This window comes from Callionymus lyra, chromosome 4 (assembly GCF_982586985.1).
Source record: "Callionymus lyra chromosome 4, fCalLyr1.hap1.1, whole genome shotgun sequence".
Taxonomy (NCBI): Eukaryota; Metazoa; Chordata; class Actinopteri; order Syngnathiformes; family Callionymidae; genus Callionymus; species Callionymus lyra.
In genome coordinates, this window is record NC_141821.1 from 3258994 (window position 1) to 3272380 (window position 13387).

At 44.4% G+C, this 13387-nt stretch overlaps 1 protein-coding gene across 1 annotated transcript in view; it reads right to left on the reverse strand.

Moving 5' to 3' along the window:
• The window catches only part of apbb1ip (amyloid beta precursor protein binding family B member 1 interacting protein), a 41543-nt gene that overhangs the window by 15312 nt on the left and 12844 nt on the right, over positions 1-13387 (reverse strand). The window contains exons 2-5 of the mRNA XM_087788464.1: positions 7578-7637; positions 6155-6230; positions 4693-4964; positions 790-867 (exon numbers count right to left, since the gene is read on the reverse strand). Coding sequence (XP_087644590.1) covers positions 790-867; positions 4693-4964; positions 6155-6230; positions 7578-7637 — 486 coding nt within the window. The remainder of the gene's footprint in view (positions 1-789; positions 868-4692; positions 4965-6154; positions 6231-7577; positions 7638-13387) is intronic.

Consider the following 13387-nt stretch of genomic DNA (forward strand, 5'->3'; position numbering starts at 1 on the left):
TTCTTTCTTTCTTTCTTTCTTTCTTTCTTTATGTCTTTCTTTATGTCTTTCCTTCTTTTTATTTCTGTCTTTCTTATTTCTGTCTTTCTTATTTCTTTCTTTCTTTCTTTCTTTCTTTCTTTCTTTCTTTCTTTCTTTCTTTCTTTCTTTCTTTCTTTCTTTCTTTCTTTCTTTCTTTCTTTCTTTCTTTCTTTCTGTCTTTCCTTCTTTTGTATTTCTTTCTTTCTTTCTTTCTTTCTTTTTATTTCTGTCTTTCTTTTTTTATAAATAAACATATAAACATGTAAAAAACAAACAAAACTAAAAATAATAATGTCTGAGTTTAAAAAACGTCATTATTATGATTAATATTTTAATTATTAATACTTTAATTTTGTCATGGAACTGGAAAATACTTGATAATTACTTCATAATATTGTTTAGTTTGTTGTAATCACTGCTTCAATATGTTTTTAATTTTTCAGGTCCATGGGTTTCAAATGTTCTTTTGACATAATTTCAACTCTGAGTTTACGACCTTGTTTTATCCTCCACACGACCTTGACATCATGACGTCTCAATAACCTCCTCCTCATGTTTCCATCACTTCTCACCTGCTCCATGAAAGTCCATGTGTTGCTGGCCTCGTAAGAAAAGTGTGGAAACTATAAAAAAAAACCTTATTTGGAAGATTTCCTGCACAGATGTTTGAGGAACATCTGGAGGTTCTGGCGCGAGGACCGGTGAAGGTCCGTGATGAGAGAAACTGTTTCAACTCTTGTCGGGTCATCGTCCAACACGTCGGCTCACCTTCTTCACTTTGGCTTCCTTCAGCTTCTCCAGGGCCAGCTTGATCTTGTCGGCCTTCATCTGAGCCTCCACCTCCTCCTGGAGAGCAGAGGAACCCGTGAGAGTCTGATCCACGTTTCAACGAAACACGATCTTGGGATCCAATTAGAACGTCTGAGCTTCACTTCCTCCACATCTGCTGCTCTCACACTCGTCTGCTCAGTCCTACCATCACGTCACTGTCGCTGCTGAAGACATCAGTTCGTCTGAACGTCTCCTCAGACGATACCAGATCATTACCTGATGATCGCCTCACTCTGGCATCGACTCGTTTGGTCTGTTTGAGCAACTGTTTGATCTGTTCCAGGATCTGTCACTCACTGATGATGTCATCATCTCTGGTCGAATGAGAGTCAAAATAGTTGTTAGTGTAGTAAGAAGTATATATGTGTAGTATTGTCCAGTACTTGCCTCTGGTGTTGTGATAGTGTAGTAAGAAGTATATATGTGTAGTATTGTCCAGTACTTGACTCTGGTGTTGTGATAGTGTAGTAACAAGTATATATGTGTAGTATTGTCCAGTACTTGACTCTGGTGTTGTGATAGTGTAGTAAGAAGTATATATGTGTAGTATTGTCCAGTACTTGACTCTGGTGTTGTGATAGTGTAGTAACAAGTACATATGTGTAGTATTGTCCAGTACTTGACTCTGGTGTTGTGATAGTGTAGTAACAAGTATATATGTGTAGTATTGTCCAGTACTTGACTCTGGTGTTGTGATAGTGTAGTAAGAAGTATATATGTGTAGTATTGTCCAGTACTTGACTCTGGTGTTGTGATAGTGTAGTAACAAGTACATATGTGTAGTATTGTCCAGTACTTGACTCTGGTGTTGTGATAGTGTAGTAACAAGTATATATGTGTAGTATTGTCTAGTACTTGACTCTGGTGTTGTGATAGTGTAGTAACAAGTATATATGTGTAGTATTGTCTAGTACTTGACTCTGGTGTTGTGATAGTGTAGTAACAAGGATATATGTGTAGTATTGTCCAGTACTTGACTCTGGTGTTATGATAGTGTAGTAACAAGTATATATGTGTAGTATTGTCTAGTACTTGACTCTGGTGTTGTGATAGTGTAGTAACAAGTATATATGTGTAGTATTGTCCAGTACTTGACTCTGGTGTTGTAGTATTTACAGACCACATGACTCTTGACGAAGTCGTAACTACTTTCATTTGTTTTCAAACCAAAATATGTCCAAACATCAGCTTTAAAAGCTGCTGGACTCACTGTATCCTCTCGTCCTCAGTCATCATTCTTCCTCTATTTGTGGAAGACATAACGACTGATGCCATCTACAGGCCGGAAGTTTGATTGCAACATTAAAATGAACAAATGCAGTGAATATTTTCATTTTGTTAATTTTTAATTTTAACAATTTTAAAAATGTTTTTTAACTTTGTATTATTTCATTGAGGAAGTTTATCTACGAGACCTCGTTTTAAATCTTAACTCTGATCTCATACATTTGTTTATCTTCTTCCTATGTAACCTCACTTTCCACTGCTTATTTCCTGGTCTAAGAAAGTACTTTTGTTTATCCCTAGTGATGTCTCAGGGTCAACCTGAAGCCTGGGAGTATGTTGACCTTTAACCCAGAGACAACACAAGGGATAAACATAAGTACTTTCTTAGAGCAGTTGTTCCATGAAGTTGACCTTCAAAAGTCATGGACCATCATCTCCATAGAATGACGCGAGCGTCTGGACGACCTCGGGTGTGACGCCTCCGATGACCCTGATGTCACTTCCTGTCTGTTTCCTCATCCACCTCTGACTTCCTGTCTGTTTCCTCATCCACCTCTGACTTCCTGTCTGTTTCCTCATCCACCTCTCACTTCCTGTCTGTTTCCTCATCCAACTCTCACTTCCTGTCTGTTTCCTCATCCAACTCTCACTTCCTGTCTGTTTCCTCATCCAACTCTCACTTCCTGTCTGTTTCCTCATCCACCTCTGACTTCCTGTCTGTTTCCTCATCCACCTCTCACTTCCTGTCTGTTTCCTCATCCAACTCTCACTTCCTGTCTGTTTCCTCATCCAACTCTCACTTCCTGTCTGTTTCCTCATCCACCTCTCACTTCCTGTCTGTTTCCTCATCCAACTCTCACTTCCTGTCTGTTTCCTCATCCAACTCTCACTTCCTGTCTGTTTCCTCATCCAACTCTCACTTCCTGTCTGTTTCCTCATCCCCCTCTCACTTCCTGTCTGTTTCCTCATCCACCTCTCACTTCCTGTCTGTTTCCTCATCCAACTCTCACTTCCTGTCTGTTTCCTCATCCACCTCTCACTTCCTGTCTGTTTCCTCATCCCCCTCTCACTTCCTGTCTGTTTCCTCATCCACCTCTCACTTCCTGTCTGTTTCCTCATGCAACTCTCACTTCCTGTCTGTTTGCTCATCCAACTCTCACTTCCTGTCTGTTTCCTCATCCACCTCTCACTTCCTGTCTGTTTCCTCATCCAACTCTCACTTCCTGTCTGTTTCCTCATCCAACTCTCACTTCCTGTCTGTTTCCTCATCCACCTCTCACTTCCTGTCTGTTTCCTCATCCAACTCTCACTTCCTGTCTGTTTCCTCATCCAACTCTCACTTCCTGTCTGTTTCCTCATCCAACTCTCACTTCCTGTCTGTTTCCTCATCCAACTCTAACTTCCTGTCTGTTTCCTCATCCACCTCTAACTTCCTGTCTGTTTCCTCATCCACCTCTCACTTCCTGTCTGTTTCCTCATCCACCTCTCACTTCCTGTCTGTTTCCTCATCCACCTCTCACTTCCTGTCTGTTTCCTCATCCACCTCTCACTTCCTGTCTGTTTCCTCATCCACCTCTCACTTCCTGTCTGTTTCCTCATCCAACTCTCACTTCCTGTCCGTTTCCTCATCCACCTCTCACTTCCTGTCCGTTTCCTCATCCACCTCTCACTTCCTGTTTGTTTCCTCATCCACCTCTCACTTCCTGTCCGTTTCCTCATCCACCTCTCACTTCCTGTTTGTTTCCTCATCCACCTCTCACTTCCTGTCCGTTTCCTCATCCACCTCTCACTTCCTGTTTGTTTCCTCATCCACCTCTCACTTCCTGTCCGTTTCCTCATCCACCTCTCACTTCCTGTTTGTTTCCTCATCCACCTCTCACTTCCTGTCCGTTTCCTCATCCACCTCTCACTTCCTGTTTGTTTCCTCATCCACCTCTCACTTCCTGTTTGTTTCCTCATCCACCTCTCACTTCCTGTCTGTTTCCTCATCAACCTCTCACTTCATGTCTGTTTCCTCATCCACCTCTCACTTCCTGTCCGTTTCCTCATCCAACTCTCACTTCCTGTCTGTTTCCTCATCCAACTCTCACTTCCTGTCTGTTTCCTCATCCACCTCTCACTTCCTGTCCGTTTCCTCATCCACCTCTCACTTCCTGTCCGTTTCCTCATCCACCTCTCACTTCCTGTCCGTTTCCTCATCCACCTCTCACTTCCAGTCCGTTTCCTCATCCACCTCTCACTTCCTGTCTGTTTCCTCATCCACCTCTCACTTCCTGTTTGTTTCCTCATCCACCTCTCACTTCCTGTTTGTTTCCTCATCCACCTCTCACTTCCTGTCTGTTTCCTCATCCACCTCTCACTTCCTGTCTGTTTCCTCATCCACCTCTGACTTCCTGTCTGTTTCCTCATCCACCTCTCACTTCCTGTCTGTTTCCTCATCCACCTCTCACTTCCTGTCTGTTTCCTCATCCACCTCTCACTTCCTGTCTGTTTCCTCATCCACCTCTCACTTCCTGTCTGTTTCCTCATCCACCTCTAACTTCCTGTCTGTTTCCTCATCCACCTCTCACTTCCTGCGACCAGGAGGTCAAAGGTTCTGTGTGCATCACTCACCTTCGTGGGCTTGGCGGCCTGAGGCGGCGGCGGCGGCAGCGACGACGACGACGATGATAGCGACGAGGAGGAGGAGGACGGCGAGGAGGTCGCGGCGACGCTGTCGGTGCTGCCGGCGTGCGACGGCGACCCCTGCGGCTCCGGTCGAGCCAAAGGAAGGTCGTTCAGTCCCTGGATTTCCGCCGCCAGCTTCTCCTCGGTGGCGCTGAGGTCGGCCACGAGGTCGGCCATCAGGGCGTCCAGGTCGGTGTCCTCAAGGTCGTCCAGCGACGCTGAAGGTCACGAATTTAAATCATTTATTGATCGTTCAACGATAGATTCTCTGGTTTTTAGAAACTGTTTCATCTTTTCATGGAAACTTTTTTAATTAAATAATATTAAAATATTATTAGATAATGAGACGAATAACTAATGACGAAATAAATAAAAACACTTTTTAATTTCTCGGGTGTGAAGTACAACTTGAAGTACAATTTAAAGATGAATTAAATGAAAAAAATGTAGTTTTATCATCATTTTAATCAATGGATGATGTCATCGTTTATTTGTCGTAGAACTTTTAACACAAACATTTTTAAATAAAGATTATTAAGACTTTAATGTTTAAAACATTTTAAGCTACTTTCTTATTATTTTAGTAAATAAAATATTATTTGATTTTAGAATTAAATCATTTTATTTTGATTCAAACTTTTAAAATTCCTTTTAAGCATCTTTGAATTTAACTTTAAAACGTCTTTTTATTTTTTATTACTGAATTTTTTATTTAATTGTTTGTTCGATTTTTATGTGTTTTCTGTCGATGTTTAAGCTTTAATTTAAGTTTAAATTAAGTTAATTTTTAAAGTCGTAAAAGAGAAACTGGTTTCCTCACGTGATGATAATTATTTTTGATAAAGAACTTTAGTTTAAAACCAGATAAGAAAATGTTTCTGACAACAATTTAAATACATATTTATTATTGTATTAAATCTAAATACACTTGTTTTTTTTCTTTCTTTGTACTTTTTTTAAAATAATGAGTAAAAATTGAGATTGAAAAAACATGTGTTTTTTTATTCATTTAAAGTGTTTTTCAAAGGGTTATAAGTATTTTATCGGCACAGTTAAAACTATATTTCATCTTTTTAATGTTTGTTAATTGTATTTATAAATTAGTTTTGACAGATTATTTTTTAAATTAGTTTTTTTCTCACAAAAGTCTACATTTAAAAATGTAAAAGAAATATAATATAAACTATATATTATAATATATATATATATATAAATGTGTCAAAATCTAGTTATTTTCCTTGTGGACGAACAGATAACATGACCTGATCCACGGTGGTCATAATGATCCGTGTGATTATACGTTTATATATTTAATATATTTAATATATATAATGATGATGATACTGTGACTCGTAAAGATGATTGTTTTATTAGTTTTATTTCCGACTCATTCTTGATTCAAACTCACCGTTGAAGTCGTTGAAACCGACAGAAAAGTCTTGTTTGTGCTGCTGAGGCTCAGGAGTCGTTTCCTGCTCCAGACTCTGAAGACAATCAACTCATTTCAGCAGGAAAGTCATATATCTGACCTCAAGTGTTCCTTCATGACCTTTGACCCCCCCCCCCGAGTGTTCCCTTACAACCTTCGACCCCACGAGTGTTCCCTCACAACCTTAGACCCCCTCGCCACCGAGTTTTCCCTCTTAACCTTCGACCCCCTGAGTGTTCCCTAACAACCTTCGACCCCCCCCTCCCCGCCCCCGAGTTTTCCCTCTTAACCTTCGACCCCCCGAGTGTTCCCTCACAACCTTCGACCCCCCACACCCCCCCCGGGTGTTCCCTCACAACCTTCGACCCCCTGAGTGTTCCCTCACAACTTTCTACCCCCCCGCCCGAGTTTTCCCTGTTAACCTTCGACCTACCCAAGTGTTCCCTCACAACCTTCGACCCCCCCCCCAGTTTTCCCTCACAACCTTTGACCCCCCGAGTGATCCCTCACAACCTTCGACCCCCCTGATTGTTGCCTCACAGCCTTCAACCCCCCCGAGTGTTCCCTCACAACCTTCGACCCCCCCCCAGTTTTCCCTCACAACCTTTGACCCCCCGAGTGATCCCTCACAACCTTCGACCCCCCTGATTGTTGCCTCACAGCCTTCGACCCCCCGAGTGTTCCCTCTCAACCTTCGACCCCCCGAGTGTTCCCTCTCAACCTTCGACCCCGAGTGTTCCCTAACAACCTTCGACCCCCCCTGATTGTTCCCTCTCGGGGGGTCAAAGGTTGTTAGGGAACAAGGTTGTTAGTGTTCCATAACAACCTTCGACCTTTCCCTCGCAACCTTTCGACCCCCTGAGTGTTCCCTCTCAACCTTCGACCCCCCGAGTGTTCCCTCTCAACCTTCGACCCCCCCGACCATTCCCCTCTCAACCTTCGACCCCCGAGTGTTCCCTAACAACCTTAGACCCCCCAAATGTTCCCTCTTGAGTCCTTCTCTGTGATCAGTGGAGTGAGTTTGTTCTGATGTTATATTAACATCTGGTGTTGAATTCCCTGGAAGTCAGGGTGGTCTGAGAATGTGTTGCTCAAGGGCTCAGAAGTTGAGGCAGAGAGAGAATATCAGTGTCAGCACAATATTCTACAATTTAAACATATGACATTTTTAGAACATTTAAATATTTTTAACTTGTATATTTACTTATGGTGCCAACAACACACTGAACTCCCATGATGCCTTTCTACACGCTCATCTATTTACTGACGACTGATTGGTCGATTCAACCCTGTATTTCAAATCTGCGTCTATGTCGTCAAAAGTCATCCTCAGCTGTGATTTGTTGGCTGGGCTGCAAAGCATCATGGGAGCTGGTGATCATTAAAAAAAGGTGTGACTCACCTGTGTGAGCAGGTCCATCTCGCCCAGCAGGTCGCTGAACATGGCGTCGATGTCGTCCATCTGAGGGCAGAACAAACGTCAAGATGGTATCAGAGTGTCCGGTGGGGTCAGAGGTCGTGACCCCCGTCATCCTCGCTGCTGTGGACACGGTCGTCGTGACAACGAGCGGGAGGAGAAATGCGAAGAATGTGTATTGAGTGACGGTTCAGAAGTTTAAAAGTGTGTCCTCAGGACTCGAAATCTGCTGAAGGTTGCAGAACCAGAACCAGACGTGGGGGCGTGCCTGCTCAGCTCGGCTCCCGCGGGCGTTCTTTCTGCGCTCGACCTGTCGGGTCTTGCTGCTTCAGAACCTGACGCCTCAGGAGGTTCTTCTCTGTCATGTGTTTGTTGCAGAACTTCCACTCGTGAGGCTGTCAATCAAACGATCATGTGATCACATGTCAGGTGTTGTGTACCTGATGTTGTCGCACACACTAGTTTGTTGTGAGTTTGTCAATAGTTTGTTTTCACTTCTGGTTTCAGCAGATTCTTCCTGAAAGACGCTCGAACCCGACCTCGGTTCTGCTCGAACCCGATCCGACCTCGGTTCTGCTCGAACCCGATCCGACCTCGGTTCTGCTCGAACCCGATCCGACCTCGGTTCTGCTCGAACCCGATCCGACCTCGACAACAGCCACGAACTGTCGACGTTGATGAAGTTTTATCGAAGGATCTCAAATCTCTTCTTATGGTTCCATGAACTGCAGCTCGTGAACCTTGACCCTCGAGACGACCCTGAAATATATTGATGTCAATAATCCAGTCGTTTAATGCACTTTATGTTCAGATGCGACTCTTTTTCATGAGTCACAGAGACTCACTAGAGACTCACTACAGACTCACCAGAAACTCAGGAGAGACTCAGGAGAGACTCAGGAGAGACTCACTAGAGACTCACTAGAGACTCACAAGAGACTCACAAGAGACTCACTACAGACTCACCAGAGACTCACTAGAGACTCACTAGAGACTCACAAGAGACTCACAAGAAACTCACAAGAAACTCACAAGAGACTCACTAGAGACTCAGGAGAGACTCACAAGAGACTCACAAGAGACTCACTAGAGACTCACAAGAGACTCACAAGAGACTCACTAGAGACTCACAAGAGACTCACCAGAAACTCAGGAGAGACTCACTAGAGACTCACAAGAGACTCACTAGAGACTCACAAGAGACTCACTAGAGACTCACTAGAGACTCACAAGAAACTCACCAGAAACCCAGGAGAGACTCAGGAGAGACTCACAAGAGACTCACTAGAGACTCACCAGAGACTCAGGAGAGACTCAGGAGAGACTCACAAGAGACTCACTAGAGACTCACAAGAAACTCACCAGAAACTCAGGAGAGACTCACTAGAGACTCACAAGAGACTCACAAGAGACTCACTAGAGACTCACAAGAGACTCACCAGAAACTCAGGAGAGACTCACTAGAGACTCACAAGAGACTCACTAGAGACTCACTAGAGACTCACAAGAGACTCACAAGAGACTCACAAGAGAATCACAAGAGACTCACTACAGACTCACCAGAAACTCAGGAGAGACTCACTAGAGACTCACAAGAGACTCACAAGAGACTCACTACAGACTCACCAGAAACTCAGGAGAGACTCAGGAGAGACTCACAAGAGACTCATTAGAGACTCACAAGAGACTCACTAGAGACTCACTAGAGACTCACAAGAAACTCACCAGAAACTCAGGAGAGACTCACTAGAGACTCACAAGAGACTCACTAGAGACTCACAAGAGACTCACTAGAGACTCACTAGAGACTCACCAGAAACTCACCAGAAACTCAGGAGAGACTCACTAGAGACTCACTAGAGACTCACTAGAGACTCACTAGAGACTCACAAGAGACTCACAAGAGACTCACTAGAGACTCACTAGAGACTCACTAGAGACTCACAAGAGACTCACCAGAAACTCAGGAGAGACTCACAAGAGACTCACAAGAGACTCACTAGAGACTCACTAGAGACTCACAAGAGACTCACAAGAGACTCACTAGAGACTCACTAGAGACTCACTAGAGACTCACTAGAGACTCACAAGAGACTCACTAGAGACTCACTAGAGACTCACTAGAGACTCACAAGAGACTCACAAGAGACTCACAAGAGACTCACTAGAGACTCACTAGAGACTCACCAGAAACTCAGGAGAGACTCACTAGAGACTCACTAGAGACTCACAAGAGACTCACAAGAGACTCACCAGAAACTCAGGAGAGACTCACAAGAGACTCACAAGAGACTCACTAGAGACTCACAAGAGACTCACAAGAGACTCACTAGAGACTCACTAGAGACTCACTAGAGACTCACCAGAAACTCAGGAGAGACTCAGGAGAGACTCACAAGAGACTCACTAGAGACTCACTAGAGACTCACCAGAAACTCAGGAGAGACTCACAAGAGACTCACAAGAGACTCACCAGAAACTCAGGAGAGACTCAGAAGAGACTCACAAGCGACTCACAAGAGACTCACTAGAGACCCACAAGAGACTCACCAGAGACTCACAAGAGACTCACTAGAGACTCACTAGAGACTCACTAGAGACTCACTAGAGACTCACAAGAGACTCACAAGAGACTCACAAGAGACTCACAAGAGACTCACTAGAGACTCACTAGAGACTCACTAGAGACTCACAAGAGACTCACAAGAGACTCACTAGGGACTCACTAGGGACTCAGGAGAGACTCACTAGAGACTCACTAGAGACTCACAAGAGACTCACTAGGGACTCACTAGAGACTCACTAGAGACTCACAAGAGACTCACTAGAGACTCACAAGACACTCACAAGAGACTCACAAGAGACTCACTAGAGACTCACTAGAGACTCACAAGAGACTCACTAGAGACTCACTAGAGACTCACTAGAGACTCACAAGAGACTCACAAGAGACTCACTAGAGACTCACTAGAGACTCACTAGAGACTCACTAGAGACTCACAAGAGACTCACTAGAGACTCAGAAGAGACTCAGAAGAGACTCACAAGAGACTCACAAGAGACTCACAAGAGACTCACAAGAGACTCACAAGAGACTCACAAGAGACTCACTAGAGACTCACTAGAGACTCACTAGAGACTCACTAGAGACTCACAAGAGACTCACAAGAGACTCACAAGAGACTCACTAGAGACTCACTAGAGACTCACAAGAGACTCACAAGAGACTCACAAGAGACTCACAAGAGACTCACAAGAGACTCACTAGAGACTCACAAGAGACTCACAGGAGACTCACTAGAGACTCAATAGAGACTCACTAGAGACTCACAAGAGACTCACAAGAGACTCACAAGAGACTCACTAGAGACTCACAAGAGACTCACAAGAGACTCACTAGAGACTCACTAGAGACTCACAAGAGACTCACTAGAGACTCACTACAGACTCACCAGAAACTCAGGAGAGACTCACAAGAGACTCACAAGAGACTCACTAGAGACTCACAAGAGACTCACAAGAGACTCACTAGGGACTCACTAGAGACTCACTAGAGACTCACAAGAGACTCACAAGAGACTCACAAGAGACTCACAAGAGACTCACTAGAGACTCACAAGAGACTCACCAGAAACTCAGGAGAGACTCACAAGAGACTCACAAGAGAATCACTAGAGACTCACTAGAGACTCACAAGAGACTCACAAGAGACTCACAAGAGACTCACAAGAGACTCACTAGAGACTCACTAGAGACTCACTAGAGACTCAAAGAGACTCACAAGAGACTCACAAGAGACTCACTAGAGACTCACTAGAGACTCACTAGAGACTCACAAGAGACTCACAAGAGACTCACTAGAGACTCACTAGAGACTCACTAGAGACTCAACAGAAACTCAGGAGGGACTCAGGAGAGACTCACTAGAGACTCACTAGAGACTCACAAGAGACTCACCAGAAACTCAGGAGAGACTCACAAGAGACTCACAAGAGACTCACAAGAGACTCACAAGAGACTCACTAGAGACTCATCAGAGACTCACAAGAGACTCACCAGAGACTCATCAGAGACTCACTAGAGACTCTCAAGAGACTCACAAGAGACTCACCAGAAACTCAGGAGAGACTCACAAGAGACTCACAAGAGACTCACAAGAGACTCACAAGAGACTCACAAGAGACTCACTAGAGACTCATCAGAGACTCATCAGAGACTCACAAGAGACTCACAAGAGACTCACAAGAGACTCACTAGAGACTCACAAGAGACTCACAAGAGACTCACTAGAGACTCACAAGAGACTCACTAGAGACTCACAAGAGACTCACAAGAGACTCACTAGAGACTCACTAGAGACTCACAAGAGACTCACCAGAGACTCATCAGAGACTCACTAGAGACTCTCAAGAGACTCACAAGAGACTCACCAGAAACTCAGGAGAGACTCACAAGAGACTCACAAGAGACTCACAAGAGACTCACAAGAGACTCACAAGAGACTCACTAGAGACTCATCAGAGACTCATCAGAGACTCACAAGAGACTCACAAGAGACTCACAAGAGACTCACTAGAGACTCACAAGAGACTCACAAGAGACTCACTAGAGACTCACAAGAGACTCACTAGAGACTCACAAGAGACTCACAAGAGACTCACTAGAGACTCACTAGAGACTCACAAGAGACTCACCAGAGACTCATCAGAGACTACAATATAAAGTGCAATACTCTGTAGGACCAGCAGGAGGCTCTAGTAGCTTCTTCAGTGAGTCATACATGATAGAAAGAAACACAAATAGAACCGAACTCTGACTCCTCAGTTAAAAAAAGATTTTTGTCTTCGTGAATTTTTCCATTTCCTGCTCAGAGGAACAAGTTTGAAGCTTCACTTCCTTCGAGTCACTGTTCACGAGTCACTGTTCTCGAGTCACTGTTCACGAGTCACTGTTCTCGAGTCACTGTTCACGAGTCACTGTTCACGGGTCACTGTTCTCGAGTCACTGTTCACGGGTCACTGTTCACGAGTCACTGTTCACGAGTCACTGTTCTCGAGTCACTGTTCACGAGTCACTGTTCACGAGTCACTGTTCTCGAGTCACTGTTCACGAGTCACTGTTCACGAGTCACTGTTCTAGAGTCACTGTTCACGAGTCACTGTTCTCGAGTCACTGTTCACGAGTCACTGTTCACGAGTCACTGTTCTCGAGTCACTGTTCTAGAGTCACTGTTCACGAGTCACTGTTCTCGAGTCACTGTTCTCGAGTCACTGTTCACGAGTCACTGTTCTAGAGTCACTGTTCTCGAGTCACTGTTCACGAGTCACTGTTCACGAGTCACTGTTCACGAGTCACTGTTCACGAGTCACTGTTCACGAGTCACTGTTCTCGAGTCACTGTTCACGAGTCACTGTTCTCGAGTCACTGTTCACGAGTCACTGTTCTCGAGTCACTGTTCACGAGTCACTGTTCACGAGTCACTGTTCACGTGTCACTGTTCACGAGTCACTGTTCACGAGTCACTGTTCTCGAGTCACTGTTCACGAGTCACTGTTCTCGAGTCACTGTTCACGAGTCACTGTTCTCGAGTCACTGTTCACGAGTCACTGTTCTCGAGTCACTGTTCACGAGTCACTGTTCACGGGTCACTGTTCTCGAGTCACTGTTCACGGGTCACTGTTCACGAGTCACTGTTCACGAGTCACTGTTCTCGAGTCACTGTTCACGAGTCACTGTTCACGAGTCACTGTTCTCGAGTCACTGTTCACGAGTCACTGTTCACGAGTCACTGTTCT